The following is an 18,309-nucleotide window of genomic DNA, read 5'->3' on the forward strand; positions in this document are numbered from 1 at the left end:
GAGAGGTGGGCCCGTCGTGTACCCCAGTGCGGAGAGTTACGGCCCAACAACATCCTAACGCGTCGGCTTTGCGTATGGCCCAAACGGGTGTGGGTCTTTTCTGCTCAGACGGCCCAAATGTTTACGCGTGCGGCAAAGGAATGAGCCCAACCGCGTCGCTTCGACTCTTCTCTCTCCTCCGGTTCTCTCCGTCGTCTGGTCCGGCAGCTGCCCCAAAATCGCCTCCGCACTTCCTCGTTCCTCCGTCGAAGGGCGAAGCAACCACCGCGAGCGCAAGGCGAAGACTCCTCGCTGCACGCCGCAGCCGCGCCTTCTTCTCCGTCCGAGCTCTCTTCCACTCCTCCGATTCGTGCTCGCCCAGCTCTGGTGGGTAGTGGTTGACGGCCGGCGACGAGGTGGGTCCTCCTCCTCCCTCTCTCGGATTGAGGCATGGTGGTGACTAGGTTAGGGTTTTCGGGTTCGGGTTCGTCGGGGGAGGGCTCCATGACCGGCGGGCTTAGCCTAAGAGGAGCGTCTAGCGGCGGCAGTGGTGGATCGAGGGTGGCGAGGCGAGTGATTCAGCCTGGTCGATATTTAACGAAATGATTGTTTTCGATGATGGGACTGATTATCTAACAAGCACTAAGTACAACTGCTATGCTATTTGCATCGGGATATATTTAGGCATTCACTTCGACGTTCACGAATCATAAGGGTTCAAACATTTCGGATTGCATCACTGATCAGTTTATCGATTGACATGTAACCTTCTCTCTATCAGTGCAGATTTCTCTGCGATGAGCTGGAGATTTCCTCGTTTCAGGTATGTTGGACCTGGCTTCTTCTTTTATCTGCCTAAACTAACTAGGTTTAAGATGTTCCTGTATACATCTGGTTACCTGTTGTATTCAGAACCTCTTAGTTTCAAATAAATTGTCTGATCACAATACTTTAGTACCTAGTTTTTTTTTTGTTCTGTACAACCCTACAGACATTTAAGAAGTTATGAAATTGCGCGTGTTTTACTCCATAAGTCCATTTGTTAACTAAAGAGAATTTATTGCTATCTGTGTCATTTCCTATGGATGCATCTTATACTGCTGTACTGAATGATTAAGGATAGCATGTATGAACTATGTATTAAGCAGTTCTGAAAATTTTGCTCTCTCTTGCAGTCTTGCTTACTACCTGAAATTTTGCTTCTCTTGCTTATTGCCATTGGCTCTGCTGAATTTTCTTGTAACAGCTCTCAGCAGCAGCAAACAGATCCAAATTTCCAGGACATACCTACGCAATCTTGGTACCCTCCCTCGGTGGTCGGCTCGTCTTCGCGTCCATCCACACCTACCTCTTCTAGTGCTAGCCCGCATCAAAGAGCTTCAGATCATCCTCAGTCTTCATCCCGTGGGCAACCATCTCCTGCTGAGGCTGCAGGGATAATTGCTCGTTTGAAGGATAAGAGGTTAGCACATATCCTTATTTTCTTTCATGATTTACTTCTATCTTTCTTGCATACAGGACTGTCTCGTTTCTTATATTTGTTATGGAATATGGATTGCAATTGAAATACTCTGTTACCCTTTGCTACAAGTTATATGTTTTTAGGGTTATCCCCAAACTGGGAGATTAGCAAAACTGTATCTAGATCTATGCCATGCGACTTCTCTAATTTTGTTACCTTAGATTATAATATGGCATGGTCCTTCAACTTATGCTATCATATCACAGATTGGCATCACACATTTGGATGGACATACGCAAGACTGGAAAATCCTTGAGTATGTTGTATATATGTTAAGGCTAGGCTGAATGACCAGAGTCAGGCAGCCTGTAGATATGAACTGCTTCTCTAAAACATGATAATTGGTGTAAGTTGGAGAACTAGTTGATAAGTGCTGTAGAATTTTGGAAGGACTGTTTGTGCATGGTTGATTTGTTGTGCTGTGTTCCTGAAATATATATGCTGAAAATGTGTTTATTTGCACAGTATTCAATTTTACTGATGATGCATTATTTGACTGGAGTCAAAAACCTTGTATATCTTGCTATCTTTTTAATCAAATCTTTTCTGTGCAGTATTGAGGAGTTACAGAGTCTATTGAAAGACAAAGAGGCATATAATGCATTCTTTAATTCACTTGATCAAGTTAAAACCCAGAACAATGTAAGCTATGTTGCATGTATCACCTTTTATACTTGTGATGCTGACATTGCCAGAGTTGTGATCCTTTCTGGATATAACACTACTTTTAATGCTCTTTGGTTCAGTGGTTCCAACAACTAGTGAGGTTCATAGGAGTGCTTATCCTCATTGGCGTTAGTTATCCACACACAACTGGTTATAGAAAATAGTTTTCAAATCTTCATGATCAGTTAATTATGTTGGAGTTGCGAACTCTTGCATACTACTCTCTCTTTTTTTCATTATTTTTTCTTTACAGTCTATCTCCTAGTGTACAATATGATTGAAAGCTTACAGATTTGTAGGTCCTAGTGTTCTAACACCTTAATACCTTATATTTTTCCTCTTCGTCCTCATCCATGTGTTGGTGATGGTTCTGCCACTATTTATATTGTGATGTTAACTGATGTTTATCTATATTAGATTGTTTTGTCTCAATGCCTTTTCTTTGGCATACCCACATAGGAAATTCCTGAAGAGTCTTGCATATTTCCTGACTTGGTGCTCTTTCTTAATGTTCATTCAGGTACATGATGAGCTTAGAAAGGAAACCTTGCAACTTGCAAGTGAGTTATACATTCTATTTATATAGATAATGGTATTTCAGTTGGTTTCAAAGAAACAATAAGTACTCTTTGATTTGATGAGCTTCAAAATAGATATATGTAACCGGTTCTTTGGTATTGTAAACTACAGGGGAAAATTTAGAAAAGGAGCAGCAGATTTTGGAGCTCCGGAATCAGGTGCAGGACTGTAGCATGTCTTATCAAGAAAGATTGTTAACACTGTAGCCATGCTATTCATTATTAAAACAAATCATCATTGATAGTTTAAATTTGATTAATGCCATGATACAAAAACTATGCAAAACTGTTACTAAGTTTTGTTCATATTTTTTCAGCACTTCAACATTTCTTTGCTGATATTTCAGTTGTGTATATGATTTGTACAGTGCACAATAATAAGAACCACAGAGCTGGCTGCTGCTCAAGACAGGTTAACTGATTTGGAGAGGCAAAAGGATGATATTATGATGTCCTATTCGCCTGCTGCACTGCTCGACAAGCTCCAAAGTAAGCACTTTGAACAGTTCACTTTTTTTTTTTAAAAAAAAGCACTTTGAACAGTAGCCTGTACAGTCACTGTATCAGCCGCCTACTTTATCCGAGTTTGGTTACTTTCTGATTTGTAATTGATTGTAATGTACATTGAATGGTGCATCGCCTGCACATATTTGCCAGTTATGCACGGTGTCGTCATGCTAGGATCATGTTACTTCCAAGAACTTCATAAGATCTTACGTCGTATACTCACCACATTGTTGTGTGCTCAGCATCAATGGCAAAGCTGGACGAGGAGTCTGAGGAGCTGCATCAGAAGTTGTTGGAGAAGGACATCGACCTGCCTACCTTTGTGCAGAAGTACAAGAAGCTCCGCACCGCCTACCACAAGCAGGCGCTGCTTCATCTCGCCGGCCAGACCTCACTGCGCTGACATCCGTCCGTAGGCTGTCTTGTTGCATAGACGATCGTGGCGACTTTGTTGTACACCTGCTCGCTCATTCTTGTTCTGCACTCTGCTTGGCCCTGTTTTTGAGTGCAGCGTGTTGTAGGGCTTGAGAAACATAACACGAAGATTGCATGTATAGTTATGTCTGAAACGTTCCCTACGTTGTCGCGCGGTTACCTGCCGAGTGACCAGGTTGGATTTATATGCGGTAATCAAACCCATTACCATTTTTTTAATATAAAGTGTTCGTGGGTACGTCAGTTTGGGTCTGACCAAAGTCATCGAAACTGCTCTCAGAAATTTGCTTGCACAGTTTCACACCCGGCAGAAGAATCAAAAGTAAGTTGTCGAGAAGATTCACAGATGTCGACCAGCAAGTGTGTGTTCATGTTCAGACGAATCTGGGGTAGGCCTGCCAATGAGTATCCGTATCCTCCCCTTAAAATCCACACCCACTTCAAATGAGAAGGATATAGGCATAAAATTATATACCCATTAGAAATGGGGAGGGTAGGGTGGGAGGATACAATTAATGGATATTTATATATGTGTAGTATAAAGTTATATGTAGCATAAAGTTAATTATCCATTGGATATGGGTGGGATTGGGGAGGGTAAGGAAGGAATAATAATTATTTGGATTTGGATATGAACAAGAGTGGGTTTGTCTGTACCAATGTACGAAATAGCGGGCTATAGCGAGGCTATAGCGGTTGATGCTAGTTGCCGCTACAATAGTGTTGTACTAATTAGCGGGTTATAGTAGGCTATAACGGAGCTATAACGGTTGAGCACAGCTCTATGCTAAATCCTATAGCCTGCTATTCTGTACATTGGTTCGTACCCTCCCAAGTGGCAGGCCTATCCGGGTGTACGTGGTCTAATACTATCTTCCAAGACATGTTGTTCCCTTAGCAAAAGTAAACACACAAATATATTATTAGAAATACAATTTATCAAGATAAATCTGCCTATTGTATAAATTAAGAAGAAGAGCTTGGACGGGCCAAGTTAGCTTGAAAATATAAGCAGCAATACAAGCATAATTCCTGAGCATCGATTTCTAAATTTTAACCTCAATTTTCTCTCAAACGGCGAATCCGATTTCAGTTACTTTTAAACCATTAGATTTCTTAGAGTCAAAACTTTATGTGCCTATGGTCCATGTAATACATCGTTGTTCGAAGTGGATTTGCTTAACTGCAGACAATTACGCCACCACTTGCTTAACTGCATGACATGCGTAATCATGAATCATCCTCTACATAGTAGACCACCAAGACGAGACACGAAGAACTCCACCAAATCCATCTCGTATGGCACAAACCTCCCATGCCGTTTACCAACGTACAGTCTCGGGAAGCAGTCCATGACCTTCTCTATCACCTCCTTCTCGAGGTCGAGGACGAAGACGCCGCCGCTCCTTCCCAGCACGAGCACCGACCCCCTGTCGAACTCATACCACTCCTCCAACCAGTGCTGCAATCCCGGTGGATCCTTAGAGTTCGTCGGCACCGCCGCCATTGCCATTGGTATGAGGAACACCTGGGTCCGGACCCACGTACGCGTCGTCTTCTCCGCCGCCGTCTTGCTGCGTCCAAACGGTCGCGTGCGCGGGGTACATGCAGGCGACCGAGAGCTTGCCGTCCCGGCTGACGTGGAGCAGCGGCGTGCCCCCGGCGCGGACGGGGAGCTTCGCCAGCGAGACGCGCGCCGTGCCGCCCAGCTCCGCGCTGAGCTTGCACAGGCTGTGATCGCCTCGTGGCGCGCCGCGCGTGCTCGCTTCGAGATCGTCGTTGCACAGCCAGTGCACGGCGCCACGGTGGACGGCGGCGGGTCCCTCGCCGACGAGGGAGAGGCAGCGGCCGTCGAGGCACGCGGTGGGCGCGCCGCCCCAGCCGCGCGTGGCGGCGGAGTACGAGTGGAGGTACCGTTGGTAGCTCCCCTGCCGGGTGGCGAGGAGGAGCAGCTGCGAGAACGTGAAGCGCCCGGACGGCGGCGGCGGCGGGGACGATCCGTCGAGTTCGTCGCCGTCGGCGGCCGTGATGATGGCGTAGCCGTCGACGCACCAGCGGCTACCGGAGGAGCACTCTAGAGGCGGGAGGACGTGGCGTTCGCAGGTGGTAGGGTTGAAGAGGCCGAGGAGGAGGGGGCTGGTGTCTATCACCCGGTCGATGAGGTTGAAGGTCCGGGGCACGAGCTGCATTAGGACGACGCCGCGGCGCGCCGCCAGGGGCTGGGCGTAGTTGAAGGTGCCGTCGTCGTCGGCGACGAAGGAGGTGAGGGCGCGCTCCGTGGGGCCGAGCGGCGACCCCGGCGCCGGAAGGAAGGTGGGCGGAGAGACGGAGGTGCGCTGCGCCGCCCGCATCTTCGCCATGCTTGGACAATAATCCACCAACCGTTTAGTCCGCCGGCGGAAGAAGCCGAGGAGGCGCGCGCGGTGGCCCTGGCCCTGGCCCGGCCAGAGACCGCGGAGGAAGGACCGGTCGGTGAAGAGGCGCAGCCACCGCCGGCACGGCACGGGCGAGCAGGAAGATGTCTTTGACGCCGCCCACGCGGGAGAAGACTTCGTGGAGGAGTTCCTCCGGTAAAGCCGCGATGCCGCCGCCGTCTGTGCCTGTCGCGCGTCTCTTGGTAACGGCCGCCGCCGCCGCCATGATCGTAAGACCCTGCTGCGTCCGTTCAGGGGTGGAGGAGAATATATAATTTGCATCAAAGGGATTTGTCCTAGGAAATTTGTGAGGAACAAAAACGCCGTCTGGATATCGCGCCGAAAAAGAAAAACTGATCCGAATCGGTGTCGGTGTGCACGGCAGTCCGATTCGGAAACAGACACCGATTTGCTCCCGCCGGTTCCCAACCCGCCCTTCTTCTCCATCCCGATCAAAGATGCGGCTCCGATCCGGGCGCGCGACGTCCTTCACCGCCGAGCCATGCCGTCGCAACGGCGGATCCACCTCGGGCAGCGGCTTCGACGAGGCGGCGCCGGCGGGTCGTCTACACCTCAAGCGCAAGTCTCCCGTCGAGGTCGAGGCTGCCCCCCGGCCCGCCGCCAAGTCAGGAGGAACAAATCGCCGCCGGTATCTCTCCACAGGAGGTCACCGACAACGGAGACGATAGCTCTGACGACGAAGCATCAGTTGCGGAGCTAGGCGTTAAATTGCTCCGCCCCTTATCTCCCACGAGATGAAGCCGCCGCGACGTGGGTTTTGTCAATAATGCAAAGACTTGCATCAACCACTACAACAAGAAGAATCAGGCAAGCTCATTCATCTTGGTCTAGGCGTCTAGCATTGTCAACAATTACTGCATGTAACAAGTTGTTCCTGAGTACTGACAATAACGAAACGTCCGTGTTTCTAACTTGCAGGCCAACTTTGTGTACAAGCGTGCACGTGGCAATGGGTTCTTTCTTGTCACGGAGCAAGACGGGAGAGACTACTACCACCTGAATTTTCTTGCTCAAGACAAGAACGGCCACTCCCGGCTCTTCTTTGGTGAGATCAAGGCACACGTTGCTCCTAAGGAGGAGGATGTCACTTGCTGTTGCCCCGTTTCGCCTTCTGATGCAGGTACATCATTTCTGCTTGCCCAAATGATTCATGTATAGTTATTTCACCAGCGCTGCTGCTTCGTCCGCCAGCAGAGGACATATGTTAGGAGGGAGGGGAGATATGGTATTTTGTGCAAAAATAACTGCGGTGGACTGACACATTTTTAATGCTATTTCTCTAAATCGTGATCTTTTGGGTGCCATAAAACCAAATTTGGCCTAAATCCGTTGCATGATGGTTGAATACTTGAATAGGTAGTTTCACTGGATTTTCTTGAGAATTAAACACAATTTTATGTTCTGTGCGAGCCAAGGAAAAATGCAGATTGACCTATTCAGCATTGTAGTGATAGATGCAGTATTATTGTACTGGAATATCCTGAGTCTCATTGGTTACTGGCTATCTTATCTGATTACAGGTGGGAGAAGCATCCGAACCATTGAGGAGGCGCTGAAGCACGTGTACCCGGATTGGGAAACAGTGGGTATGGATTACGAGCATTGCTATGCTTGTCTTCCAAGATTTAAGCACCCAAAAGGATCATGCTACGTCGCAGGACACTTCGCTGATACTCGACAGTACTATGGGTTTTTTTAATTGATGTTTTGGGCATACCATCGTTCCTGGTAGAATCAGCTAGCATAGCACTATTTGGAGTCCAGGATCGATTTTATCTGCTACAGCACCTAAGCATCAATTGCTGAAAGTATTTCTAATGAGGCTTACCACGTGTTTATTGGCATGATATGTTTTGAGTTATTAATGCTTTCAGCAATTCATATTTGAAAATCAATTTTATAAGGGTGTCTCCAATGGTTAGCTCAGAGGTAGCTGATCAGTTTTTTTACTCGTTGAATAGTGCAAAACGTATGAGGCTAGCGTGGAGTGAAGATCTAGTCTCACTCACTTTTCGATATAGTTTTCTCTCAGAGCATAACCTTTAAAGCTGTGAACATACATCAACTTTAAGCTAGCAACTGACTTTGAGATATCAACGAAGAAAGTGACGTGTTAGAGACGTTTGGAGAAGATGGAAGTATGTGAGAGATAATCTTTTGTGGGAAATAGTAAAAACATCCCTCGTTTTATGGTGATATATTTGGTAAAAATAGAAGAGGCAATTCCCTACGTACCATTAAAAAAGTTCACAATCCCATATTTACCACTAGAAAAATTCTTGAGCCTTAAGAGCCACTACTTGAATTTTTTGTACCCTCCTATGCCACTGCCGTTACTTCCGTTACTCGAAGTCACCGTTAGCGCTATTGAACTTGCCAGAATTTTGTGGGAATAGCCAAAGTGCCCATGGCTCCAAGCCAACAGCTCCTGACGTCTTCAATGGCGATGGTCCCCAGTTGCTTGCAGGTGGGGTGAGGGCACGTGCAGCCGGGAGCCCCAAGCTCCGCGGTCCGCGCAGCTGGGCTTGCGGCTCTGCGCTGCCGTCGCCGCGCTGCTCTTGCTTCTCTCCCTCACCGTACTCCATTCACGCCTCTCATTGTCTGCAAAAGCCCGAGAGCTTGCTCTCATGGCCGGCGGCACTGGACGGCGAAATCGCCTGTTCTCCGACCGGCAGCGAGGTTAGGGAAAGAGAGAGAATGGAGAGTGCGTCTCGTGGCTGCTCACGGGTGGCGGATGGCGACGGAAACGACCGGAGTTCAAGAACGACGGCGGCTCGATCTTCGTGTGACGGCGGCGCTCTAGGAAATTCATCGATGTCTTCATGTGGTTGAGGCTCAGCTCGATGTTGGAGCCGATGGGTGGCATCCAGGCTTCACGCGGTTGGCGAAGGTCCTGCTATGGAGAGGCGATGAGGACTAGCGGGCTGGGTGCGGCTTGGTGAGAGGAAGCTGGAGGTGGCGGCGTCTTCGTCCGGCGAGCGGCGGGTGCGGCGAAGGCCGGTGGCGGCGCTTGCTCCGTCAGGCTCCAAGCCACGGCGGCGCTACGCGAGGGGCGGGCGAGTTGAATAGCGAAGCATGCGGAGGCCAGGACCTAGGCATCGTCGTGCTTGCCGGATTAGCTCCAATAACGTATGCTTGAGCCATGAGAAGGTGGGAAATAAAAGAGGAAGGTGGAAGACAACGGTAAAATTGTCATTGCAAGCTGCTGTTTGAGTCAAATTAGACGGAAGTGGTTTTGAGGGGGGAAAAATGGACTAGTGGCACACTAGGTACAACAAATTTTTCAGTGGTTCAAATGGAATTGCCAGCGAACTTTTTTAGTGGTGTGTAAGGAATTGCCTCAAAATAGAATAGGTGAAAGTTCATTTGAAGTCATAATTCGAACTTTCAACATAAAAAAAAACTACTTTATCTTTTAGAAGCACACACCGATTCAACACACACATCCGTCGCACGCATGCAGACCTGGCAAACTAGTCAACTAGACAGAAAGAAAATCATGTGTAGAGATCATTGGAAAATCGGAACTGTGGCTTTTATTTGGGGACAGGAAGCCATGGTGAGGAAACACAAGATTTGATTACTGGGAATTGGACCCGTACTGACTCCTCGCACACCCGTTGAGCTAGCCAATTGAGATGAATCTCGCTTTGGTTTTGGTACAGTAGAAAATAAAGCTAAAGAGACGACGACAAAGCATTATTTTTCTTTCAAAGGCATACTCCCGTGCCACAAGCGTTAAGTTCACTCACTTGGTCCAACATTTATTAATTATCGGCAACGGAAATAACCATATCGTGACTCACGACACGGACAAGAACAGAAAATCCAATTTTTCTTTAATGAGGATTATAAGGACTGGTATAAAATCATTGGGATGTTCTGCCGCTAAACTGCCTAGTAGCACCGCTGGGATCCGAGTCTGATCCAGCTGAGCACATCGGACGTAGTTAGGGATGGATTCGGATCGGATATATATGGAATCAAATTCGGGTCACTATTTACCACATTTTAAATCAAATTCGAATATGAATCTGAATCTTTTCGGATACGAATACAAAATGAATAGTTCGAATTCACATTCGGATATTTACTCAGTTCAACTTGAGACCAATAAAATAGTGCCAAGTACATAGAAAGTACCAAATCCAATTTAAAATAAAGCAGTGCACACGTCGAAGTGATCTAAAATCAGGGGTAATATTGCTTACGATACCAAATTAAAGTGAAAGAAAGCCAAACAACAATAGTTTGTTGTGATCATTGACGTTGAATAATCAAAGTACATGTCTACATGACATTCAACTCCAACTCCAAGTGAACTAAAACTGAACAAAAACACATATGCAGTAGGCAACAGTAGGAGTTGGCAGCCGACAACATTAGTTGTAGTCAGCATAATTGCAGAACAGCAAGCACCAAGGATGAAGCAGCTCTGCTCGCCTACAAAAAAATGAAGAAATATTTGTTAACACACATGTACAGAATTGACACAATCATCTTAGCTACACTAGATCCATGCTGGGAAAAAAAATCCATCATACAGAATTGACATAATATTAAAAAAATGACATTCAGGGTCTCAAAATCTACTTGGCTAGCATTTATTTGCATCTTCTTCTACAAGATCAACATTCAGTTCACTGGATCAAAAATCATGCAAGTCTGTAGAATAAATAAACAAGCCAACAATCGCATTATACAGTCCCTACATCATGCTTTCAATGGTCTATTATCCAAAACAGCAGCAAGGTCACAGTTGTCATCTAGTGAAAAATCCAAAAGGAATAAGTAGTTATCTAAAGAAAGAGCAATCCTAATCTTCTTCCCGTTCCACAATGTGGTCACCGGCGACAATGTGGTCAGCATCGACAATGTGGTCAGCAGCATCAGAAGCACCTACAACACGAATGATATTATATATAATCAAATAAATCTGAGATCTAAAACAGCATGCAGTCAAGCTAAATAGTCTACATACCTCCATCTTGATCGACTTTATCATCATTCACACTAAGATCGTATAAATCATCAAGAAGTGAAGTTACATTACGTAGATCTGAAATAGTAAACAAAAATTACATGGGGCAAATCAGCAGTGACTAATCTACCAATTAGACATACAAACATACAGTACTGAGAAGTATAGCAGTGATAATTACCTTTCCTTTCAGCCCTTAGCCAATCCTTTGTGCAAATAAGTGGAGGGTCCAAACGGCTATGGTATTTGTGAACAACTCTTCCTCCAGCATTGAATGCAGATTCAGAGGCCACTGTTGATGTAGGAAAAGCCAATACATCCCTTGCAATTCGAGCAAGGATAGGATAATTTGCACCATGGGTCTTCCACCAGCTCAAAATGTCAAAGTAGTTACCTTCTTTCCAACTCAACAATGGTTCGTTGTTGTATTGATCTAACTCAGATTGCTCTTGACCAACTTCAATGTTGTCCCTTAGAAATGAACTTAATCTTTTTCTCTTTGGCTCCTCATTCAAGTCCGTATAGCACTGAGATGTTCTAACATTTCTATCAGTTCTAACTGACCTTGTGTTTCTTGAAACCATGGTTATTGATCTACTTCACCTTTTCCCTTTACTTCTAGTTCTGTAAAACATAAGGCTAGATATTAGAGAGGCTGGTCAGATTGGATCCGATATTATAGCTATCTAGTTCTGTAACAAGCTGCTCTATTTATATTTTACAAAATCGCAAAGATCAACCAGGCAAACAAACAGCTCAAAAACACAAAAGCATAACATGCTTCTATATATTTATTTTACAGATATGGATGGACAAGTATGAAGTGGATCGTTAATACACACAAATTCAGAGATCATTAATCAGAGTACACACAAATTCAGCTAATTGGTCTTGACCGCGCCTGTACTTCTTGCCCGCAACTCGCTACGCCACCCTCGAGCTCGCTGCAGCCCGCAGCTCAGGGAGGAGGGGCGCGTGCACGGAGGAGATCACGCCACCCGGCCCGCACGCCGCCGCCAGTCCGCAAGGTGTATTTTTGTCCTCCTTTAACGATACCAAAGAGTAACTTGACAGAATGGTAAATAAGCTAACAGATCAATCTTTGAATGCTATTTTACGGACTCGGAATCTTTCAATGATATTTTACGGAAGAGAAATGATCTTTCGGTGCTACAAAACTAATTTTCCCATGAGAAAAATGAGGAGCTGCAGCAGCCAGCAGATTATATATGTGAGTCGAGTCAATTTTGGCGCGTGTCAAGAGAAATCGTGGCACGAAGCCGAGGCGCGTAGGGCATTGGTTCGAGGGGGGAATTTTTGCTCGAGGCGAAGGTGGGAGCGGCCGGGCACGCGGCTCGCGACGCTGGAAAATCCTGAGATTTTTTGCGGATGCCGGATACATCCGTTTAATATCCAAATCCGACATAAATCCGGATACATCTGACAGAAATCCGGATATCCGAATCCAAATTCGGATTTGCTTGTCGATGCTTCTACCCTGCCATCCACATTCAATTTGAATACGAACATGGATATCCATATTTATATTTTTAGCGAATAATATGAATTCGAATAATTCGGATCTTCATGCATCCAAATCCATCCGTAGACGTAGTAGAAAAAATACGCCTGGCATCCGAGTCCGACGTTTTCAGTTTTTCTCCCATCCGGCCCATCTCATAAATAAGCACCCATATACTCCCTCCCGCGAAAAAAAAAGAGGGCGCGCGGTTCCTTTCCCTGCTCACTGATCGAAGATGCTGCTTCGATCCGGACGTGCGACGTCCTCCACCGGCTCGACCACCAGGCCACGCCGTCGCAACGGTGGATCCACCTCAGGCGGCAGCATCCATGGGGCGGCGGGTCGTCGTCTCAAGCGCAAGCCTTCCGTCGAGGTCGAGGCTGCCCCTCGCCGCAGCAAGTCGCCGCCACCGTACGTAGCCTCACGGTTCCCTAATTCTCTCCTCTTCTTCCACCCAGCCGCCCCTAGCTAGCTACGCGTCGATCCTTGCGGCTAACCCCATGCCTGTGCAGGTCGCCGTGCAGACAGCCGCCCACAAGATGCTGCTCTGACGATGAAGAAGCATCAGCTGCAGAGTTTGGCATTAAAATGTTTCCTGAATTCCCACCAGATACTGCTGCTGAGATCTGGGTTACATTCGTCAACAATGCCAAGACTTGCATCAGTCATTACAACAGCACAAATCAGGTAAGTTCATTCGCCTCCTCTCTTGTACGTTGGTACCTCACTCAGTCAGTCGGGCACTCACTATTCCTCATGCCCCAATAATAGACACTTTTGCTGCCCTCATACTAGCATGACATGCGATTATTTACGGTTGAATTGAGACGTACTGCTCGAGAAATCCTCCAGATTCAAGTGAAATGTGTTGTGAATGTTAACGACTTGTTACTAACAATAATTGAAGTGTCTACCCCACTGTGCAGGAAGCCAGCTTTGTGTACAAGCATGCACTTGGTAATGGGTCCATTCTTGTTGGGGAGCAAGACGGCATCCGCTATTTCCACCTTAATTTCATTGCTCAGGACAAGGAAGGACACTCCCAGCTCTTCTTCGGTGAGATCAGGGTGCGCGTCGCGCCCAAGGAGGAGGATGTCAGTCGCTGTTGCCCCGTTTCGCCTTCTGATGCCGGCATGCCATTTGCGATCCAATTGCTTCGTGCACTCTCATATACTGACTAGACCTTTGTGAGCGTGAGTTTACAAATAACAATATGTGCACCACAACTCAAATATCTTGTCATATTTTTGTCAGTGTAATGAATGGATGAAAGTCGCACATCATTTGCGGTGTAGTGTTTGGTTCAAAATGCAAACCATCATCGTTTAATTTGATCATTGCAGTGTTAGGAAAATACTATATTAGATGTAACATTATGACAGAGTACCCTGTGCCTCATGGATTGTAGGTGGGAAAAGTATCCGAACAATCGAGGAGGCAGTGAAGTTTGAGTTCCCAACATGGGGAACGGCGGGTATGGATCAAGAGTATTGCTACGCATGCCCTCCAAGAACGAAGCACCCGAGAGGGACTGCCTATGTTGGAGGCCACTATGCTGATTGAAAGAAATCAGAGGCGCGAAGCGTGGATGAACGTCGCCCCAAATCTCAGGGTGCGACGGCTGCGTGTTTCAAGGTGCCAAATAGCACAACGGGGGATTACAATATGTAGGCGCAGGGATGTAGTTGGCCGGCCCTAGATTTACAACAGTTCTGTTACAACAAGATACAACAAACTATTCTCTAGAATATATCTACAACTACCGGCCAACATATCTCCTGAACCACATCTGTTCGTTACAATATGAGTAATCTAACACTGACTCTCGACAGTACTATATGTTCTAGAACTAATGTTTTGGGAGTAATTATAAAATTGCTTCAAAATAGAAGCAGCCGGTAATCAGAGACGGGACAAAAAAATCAGCTCTGCTCACGAGCGATTATCATAGTATCTATTTTCATGTCAGGATTGCAATGGGGCTAGCATGCATGTGCTACTGAAAGGACTTTGCATTATGAATTGTACACGTAATTGATCATTGTGCGTTTCGCTGTAATGTAAAATTTTCTTTACATTCTACAACTTATCACTTATCTGTAGCATGTAACGTTGACAAATAAGTACAATGCATATATTGCTGCCGGTAGGTAACAACGGGAAGTGTTCTTACTTCTTACCCAACCTGAAGTGTGTGTTGCAAATTTTAGCAACTAGTATCACAGTACATTCACTAACTGTTTGAATTTCTGTCACGCTGAATTTGCTGCTGCTTACTTACGAAGGTAAGCTTATTTCAAAAAAATTAGTCGACAAAGGCTTGTCATGCTCAATCAAAGCTTATTTCACATTTTTCACTAGCAGGGGCTGCTTATCATTTGATGGTGCCCCTTATTCTTCGAGTTGCCCGTCATCTGCTACTGCTAGCACTTCTTCTTTGAAACCTGCTAACAATTCTTCAGGTGAATACTGGAGGCTACTTCTTCCTTCAGAGACGTGTTTCTTTCTCTTCCTTTGAGGACATGGTCCTGCTCTTTCTTTCTTTCTTCGAAAAATACTTTGATACGGAAGGCGCGTTGATGCAATTTCGTCAGTTCGAAGTCAAGAATTAAATATGCAAGCACGGTAAAATAAAAAAAAATAGGGCAACACAATTTCCATAAAACGTCCGACAAAACACAATTTATACCAAAACTCACAACAAATTGCAATTCCTCATCAGAAACAATACTGAATAACAGGGTATTTGGGCAGTTATGCTGTTTGTTATCACAACGAGTTTCAGGTCAATTTGCTTGCCATGGATAAATTAGAGGAGGACGGTATGGTACAGGTCGATGCATGCGAGTCCGGCAGTGGGCGATCGGATGACGTGCAGATTATCTTCTTCCTCCGTCCCTCCATGTGCTTTGTCAGCAACCCTGCTTACATACAAACACTGAAGCCTGAAGGAGCTGATGCATCACCGAACAAGGCTGACGCTATGGCGGGAAGGAAGCCGGGAACTGAACCGGGGGAGCGCGGGAGAGTTCAAGCCGCGCATTTCGGGCCGGCAAGGGAGCGCAAGCGGGACTCGAAGCCCAACCCACGAGGCCACACGATACGTATGATGAGCTTTTGTTTGTACGCGTGGCCCATTTTCTAGCCCAACACGAGATTGTCGGCCTAGGGGGGCTAGGGGCCCGTTTCAGATGAACAGAAAAGTCCGAGCCCACGAAAACCCTAGATGTTCGATCACAGCTGTATAAACGGCCGACGGAGCACCCCCATATCCTCGCATCGCCGACCTCACCGATCGCCGCCGCGCGATCTGCGCCCTTCTCCTTTGCTCCCGAGTCGAGTAGCGACTTCGTTTTTTCCCATCTCGATATCACCTATGGTAATCTTATTGCTTAGCGATTTTTTTAAAAATATTTTCTTGGCGATTTGGAAGGGAATCGATGGGAGCAGGTGACGAGAACAAGACAGGGACATCAGAACCCTCTGTTGGGCATGATAGACTCAAGTCTTCAATGGGAATCTCTCTGATGCTTTTGCTTCCCCGAAACCAAATCGATATCTCTGCCCTTTTTCTCCTTTTGGATCTCTCGGATCTTTGGTTTTCGAGTGTTTGTTTCAATCGATGTTCTCGGAGCCGTGGTGACGCCGGCGCGGTGACGCTCCGGCGAGTCGGAGCTCTCATTGTACGGAAATCCCCCAATGTTTGCATTAAACCCTTGATTTGGATTGCGATTAATAGTCACGATCCGACGTATATGTCAAATATGATCTGAACATTTTCACAAAACCCGCTATTTTGGATCGTGAATAGAGTCCGTTCGGTAGAGATTTGCTGCAGCCGGCTGCAGCAGCTGCGACATCCAAGCAAGCATTCTGAGTCTGAGTTGTGCTGTCCCGAGTAGCTTCTAATAGTCGCGATCCAAATATTTTTACAACGCGATCCTGGTATTTTACAAAACGGTCCACTTTTGCGGCCGGCGCGTTCTCACCCTTCTGCTCCGGCGATGGCGACGTCCGCCTCGTCGCCCCGAGTGGCCTCCGGTTCTCCCCCATCACCGCCACCGGTATGCTGCCTCTGCACTCTGCTACTGCTGCTACTGCTGTCTCCATCCGTCGCATTCTCTTCCTCCCAGAGATGTCGGGCGTGTAATCTGGCGGAGGGTTACGGTGGGATCGGCAGTGGGTGGTGGTGAACGCCAAAGGGCGAGCCTGCACCCAGCGGGTGGAGCTGCCGCCGGAGGCCTTCGCCGAGGATTGGCAGCCCGCGGCTGACGACCACATGGGTATTCTTTGGCCTCATTTCTCTGATGATTATCTCCCCATGTAGAATAGAAATACAATAGCACTGCAATGCCCCAACTGCTGGTGCCTGTTACTCATCTTGCTAGCCGTGATGGAACTAACTGTAGAATCAATCTTAATTCATGCTGATCAATCTACAATTGCTAGCAATTATGTACTGAAAAAATGTTCTCGCTCTGCTAAATGCTTGCCAAAAGTTTATCTGTTCATGAACAATGCATGCCAGTATGAAATGTGCACTATTTGCCATTAGATTCCCATATTTAGTTTCAGAGGAGAACCCTAAAGACAATTTTTTTTCATACTTCTCCACATCTTGCAGCTATCACAGCACCTGGAATGGACCCATTTAAGATTTCTCTTGCGGTGGAACACACCACTATTGATAACGTCTCTGTGTGGGACAGTGGGAGTAGTCTGGCTCTGCGTATGATGAAGGAACTGAAGTGACCGAATGGTTCTCCGCTTACTTTGGGAAGCCAAGTCTACTAGTGCGCTTCAAAGAAGGTACAGACCAACAAATTTTCCCTGGAGTAGTAGGTTTGCTGATTTAGATGATCTTCTCTGGTACTTATGGACAGCTTGTTTCACTGCATTTTTGACAGCATCGAAACTAGACCAACTGATCCTGATTATGCCCCAAGGTTACAAGATCATGTTTATAGATTGTTTCCCGTTCCTGGTAGCCTCTCAGGTACAGTTCGTACTTCTATTCAGTTTCTAGATGAATTCTTTGTATGAATGTTGCCAAACACAAAACTTGCAGTTCATAATACCTGTTTAATTGTGTTGCAGGGCTCACTGGATGCACTAAATGAGATTCTTAAAAGAACCAGCACCAATGAACCACTTCATACCTCATCGACTCGTTTTTTTCCCATCCCGATATCTCCTTTGTTTGTCTTCGTCTTGATATCTCCTATGTTAATCTTATTTCTTGGCGATTTGGAAAGGCATTCAGTGGGAGCAGGTGATGAGAACAAGACAGGGACATCAGAACCCTCTTTTTGGGCATGATAGACTGAAGTCTTCAATGGGAATCTCTCTGATGCTTTTGCTTTCCCATAACCAAATCGACATCTCTTTGGATATCTTGGATCTTTGGTTCTTGAGTGTTTGTTTGAATCTGCTGTTCTCAGGCAATTTTTCGACTGGCTGCCGATGATGCACAAAAACATGCACGTATTATCGGATTGTTTCATGACGATCTACAGAAAAATGTCGCATACTCTTAGATCTGCAATCTTTTTCTTCATTAGAATTCTTTTAAATTTTGTGTCTGTTTCTTTTAAAGTTTCAACCTTTGTTTATCTAGGTATGTGTGATAGGAGCAATTGAGCAAATCGCCAATGATGGTGTTAAATAATAAATATACTCTGTAG

At 46.2% G+C, this 18,309-nt stretch overlaps 1 protein-coding gene, 2 non-coding genes and 1 pseudogene across 4 annotated transcripts; 3 read left to right on the top strand and 1 right to left on the bottom strand.

The window, feature by feature from the left end:
• The first annotated feature begins 129 nt into the window (after positions 1-129).
• On the top strand, positions 130-3,930 carry LOC117847887 (vacuolar protein-sorting-associated protein 37 homolog 1). Of its 2 annotated transcripts, none has more exons than XM_034729217.2 (8): positions 130-395; positions 766-802; positions 1,226-1,441; positions 2,056-2,143; positions 2,688-2,727; positions 2,858-2,904; positions 3,114-3,234; positions 3,495-3,930. In XM_034729217.2, the coding sequence occupies exons 2-8, from the start codon at positions 777-779 to the stop codon at positions 3,653-3,655; spliced, it is 699 nt and encodes a 232-aa protein (XP_034585108.1). In that variant the 5' UTR covers positions 130-395; positions 766-776; the 3' UTR covers positions 3,656-3,930. The 2 variants fall into 2 exon arrangements, with proteins under 2 accessions (XP_034585108.1, XP_034585173.1); XM_034729282.2 differs by having other exon boundaries at positions 138-395; positions 761-802.
• Positions 3,931-4,924: 994 nt separating this feature from the next.
• LOC117853434 (uncharacterized) lies at positions 4,925-6,327 on the bottom strand (annotated as a pseudogene).
• Positions 6,328-16,068: 9,741 nt separating this feature from the next.
• LOC117841793 (small nucleolar RNA R44/J54/Z268 family) lies at positions 16,069-16,159 on the top strand. Its single transcript, XR_004637376.1, has one exon. It is a non-coding gene; the product is annotated as a small nucleolar RNA R44/J54/Z268 family (small nucleolar RNA).
• A 1,731-nt stretch (positions 16,160-17,890) lies between these two features.
• Positions 17,891-17,982, top strand: LOC117841792 (small nucleolar RNA R44/J54/Z268 family). The gene has a single exon (XR_004637375.1). It is a non-coding gene; the product is annotated as a small nucleolar RNA R44/J54/Z268 family (small nucleolar RNA).
• The last annotated feature ends 327 nt before the right edge of the window (positions 17,983-18,309 follow it).

Source organism: Setaria viridis, chromosome 1 (genome assembly GCF_005286985.2).
Source record: "Setaria viridis chromosome 1, Setaria_viridis_v4.0, whole genome shotgun sequence".
In the NCBI taxonomy this organism is placed as follows: Eukaryota; Viridiplantae; Streptophyta; class Magnoliopsida; order Poales; family Poaceae; genus Setaria; species Setaria viridis.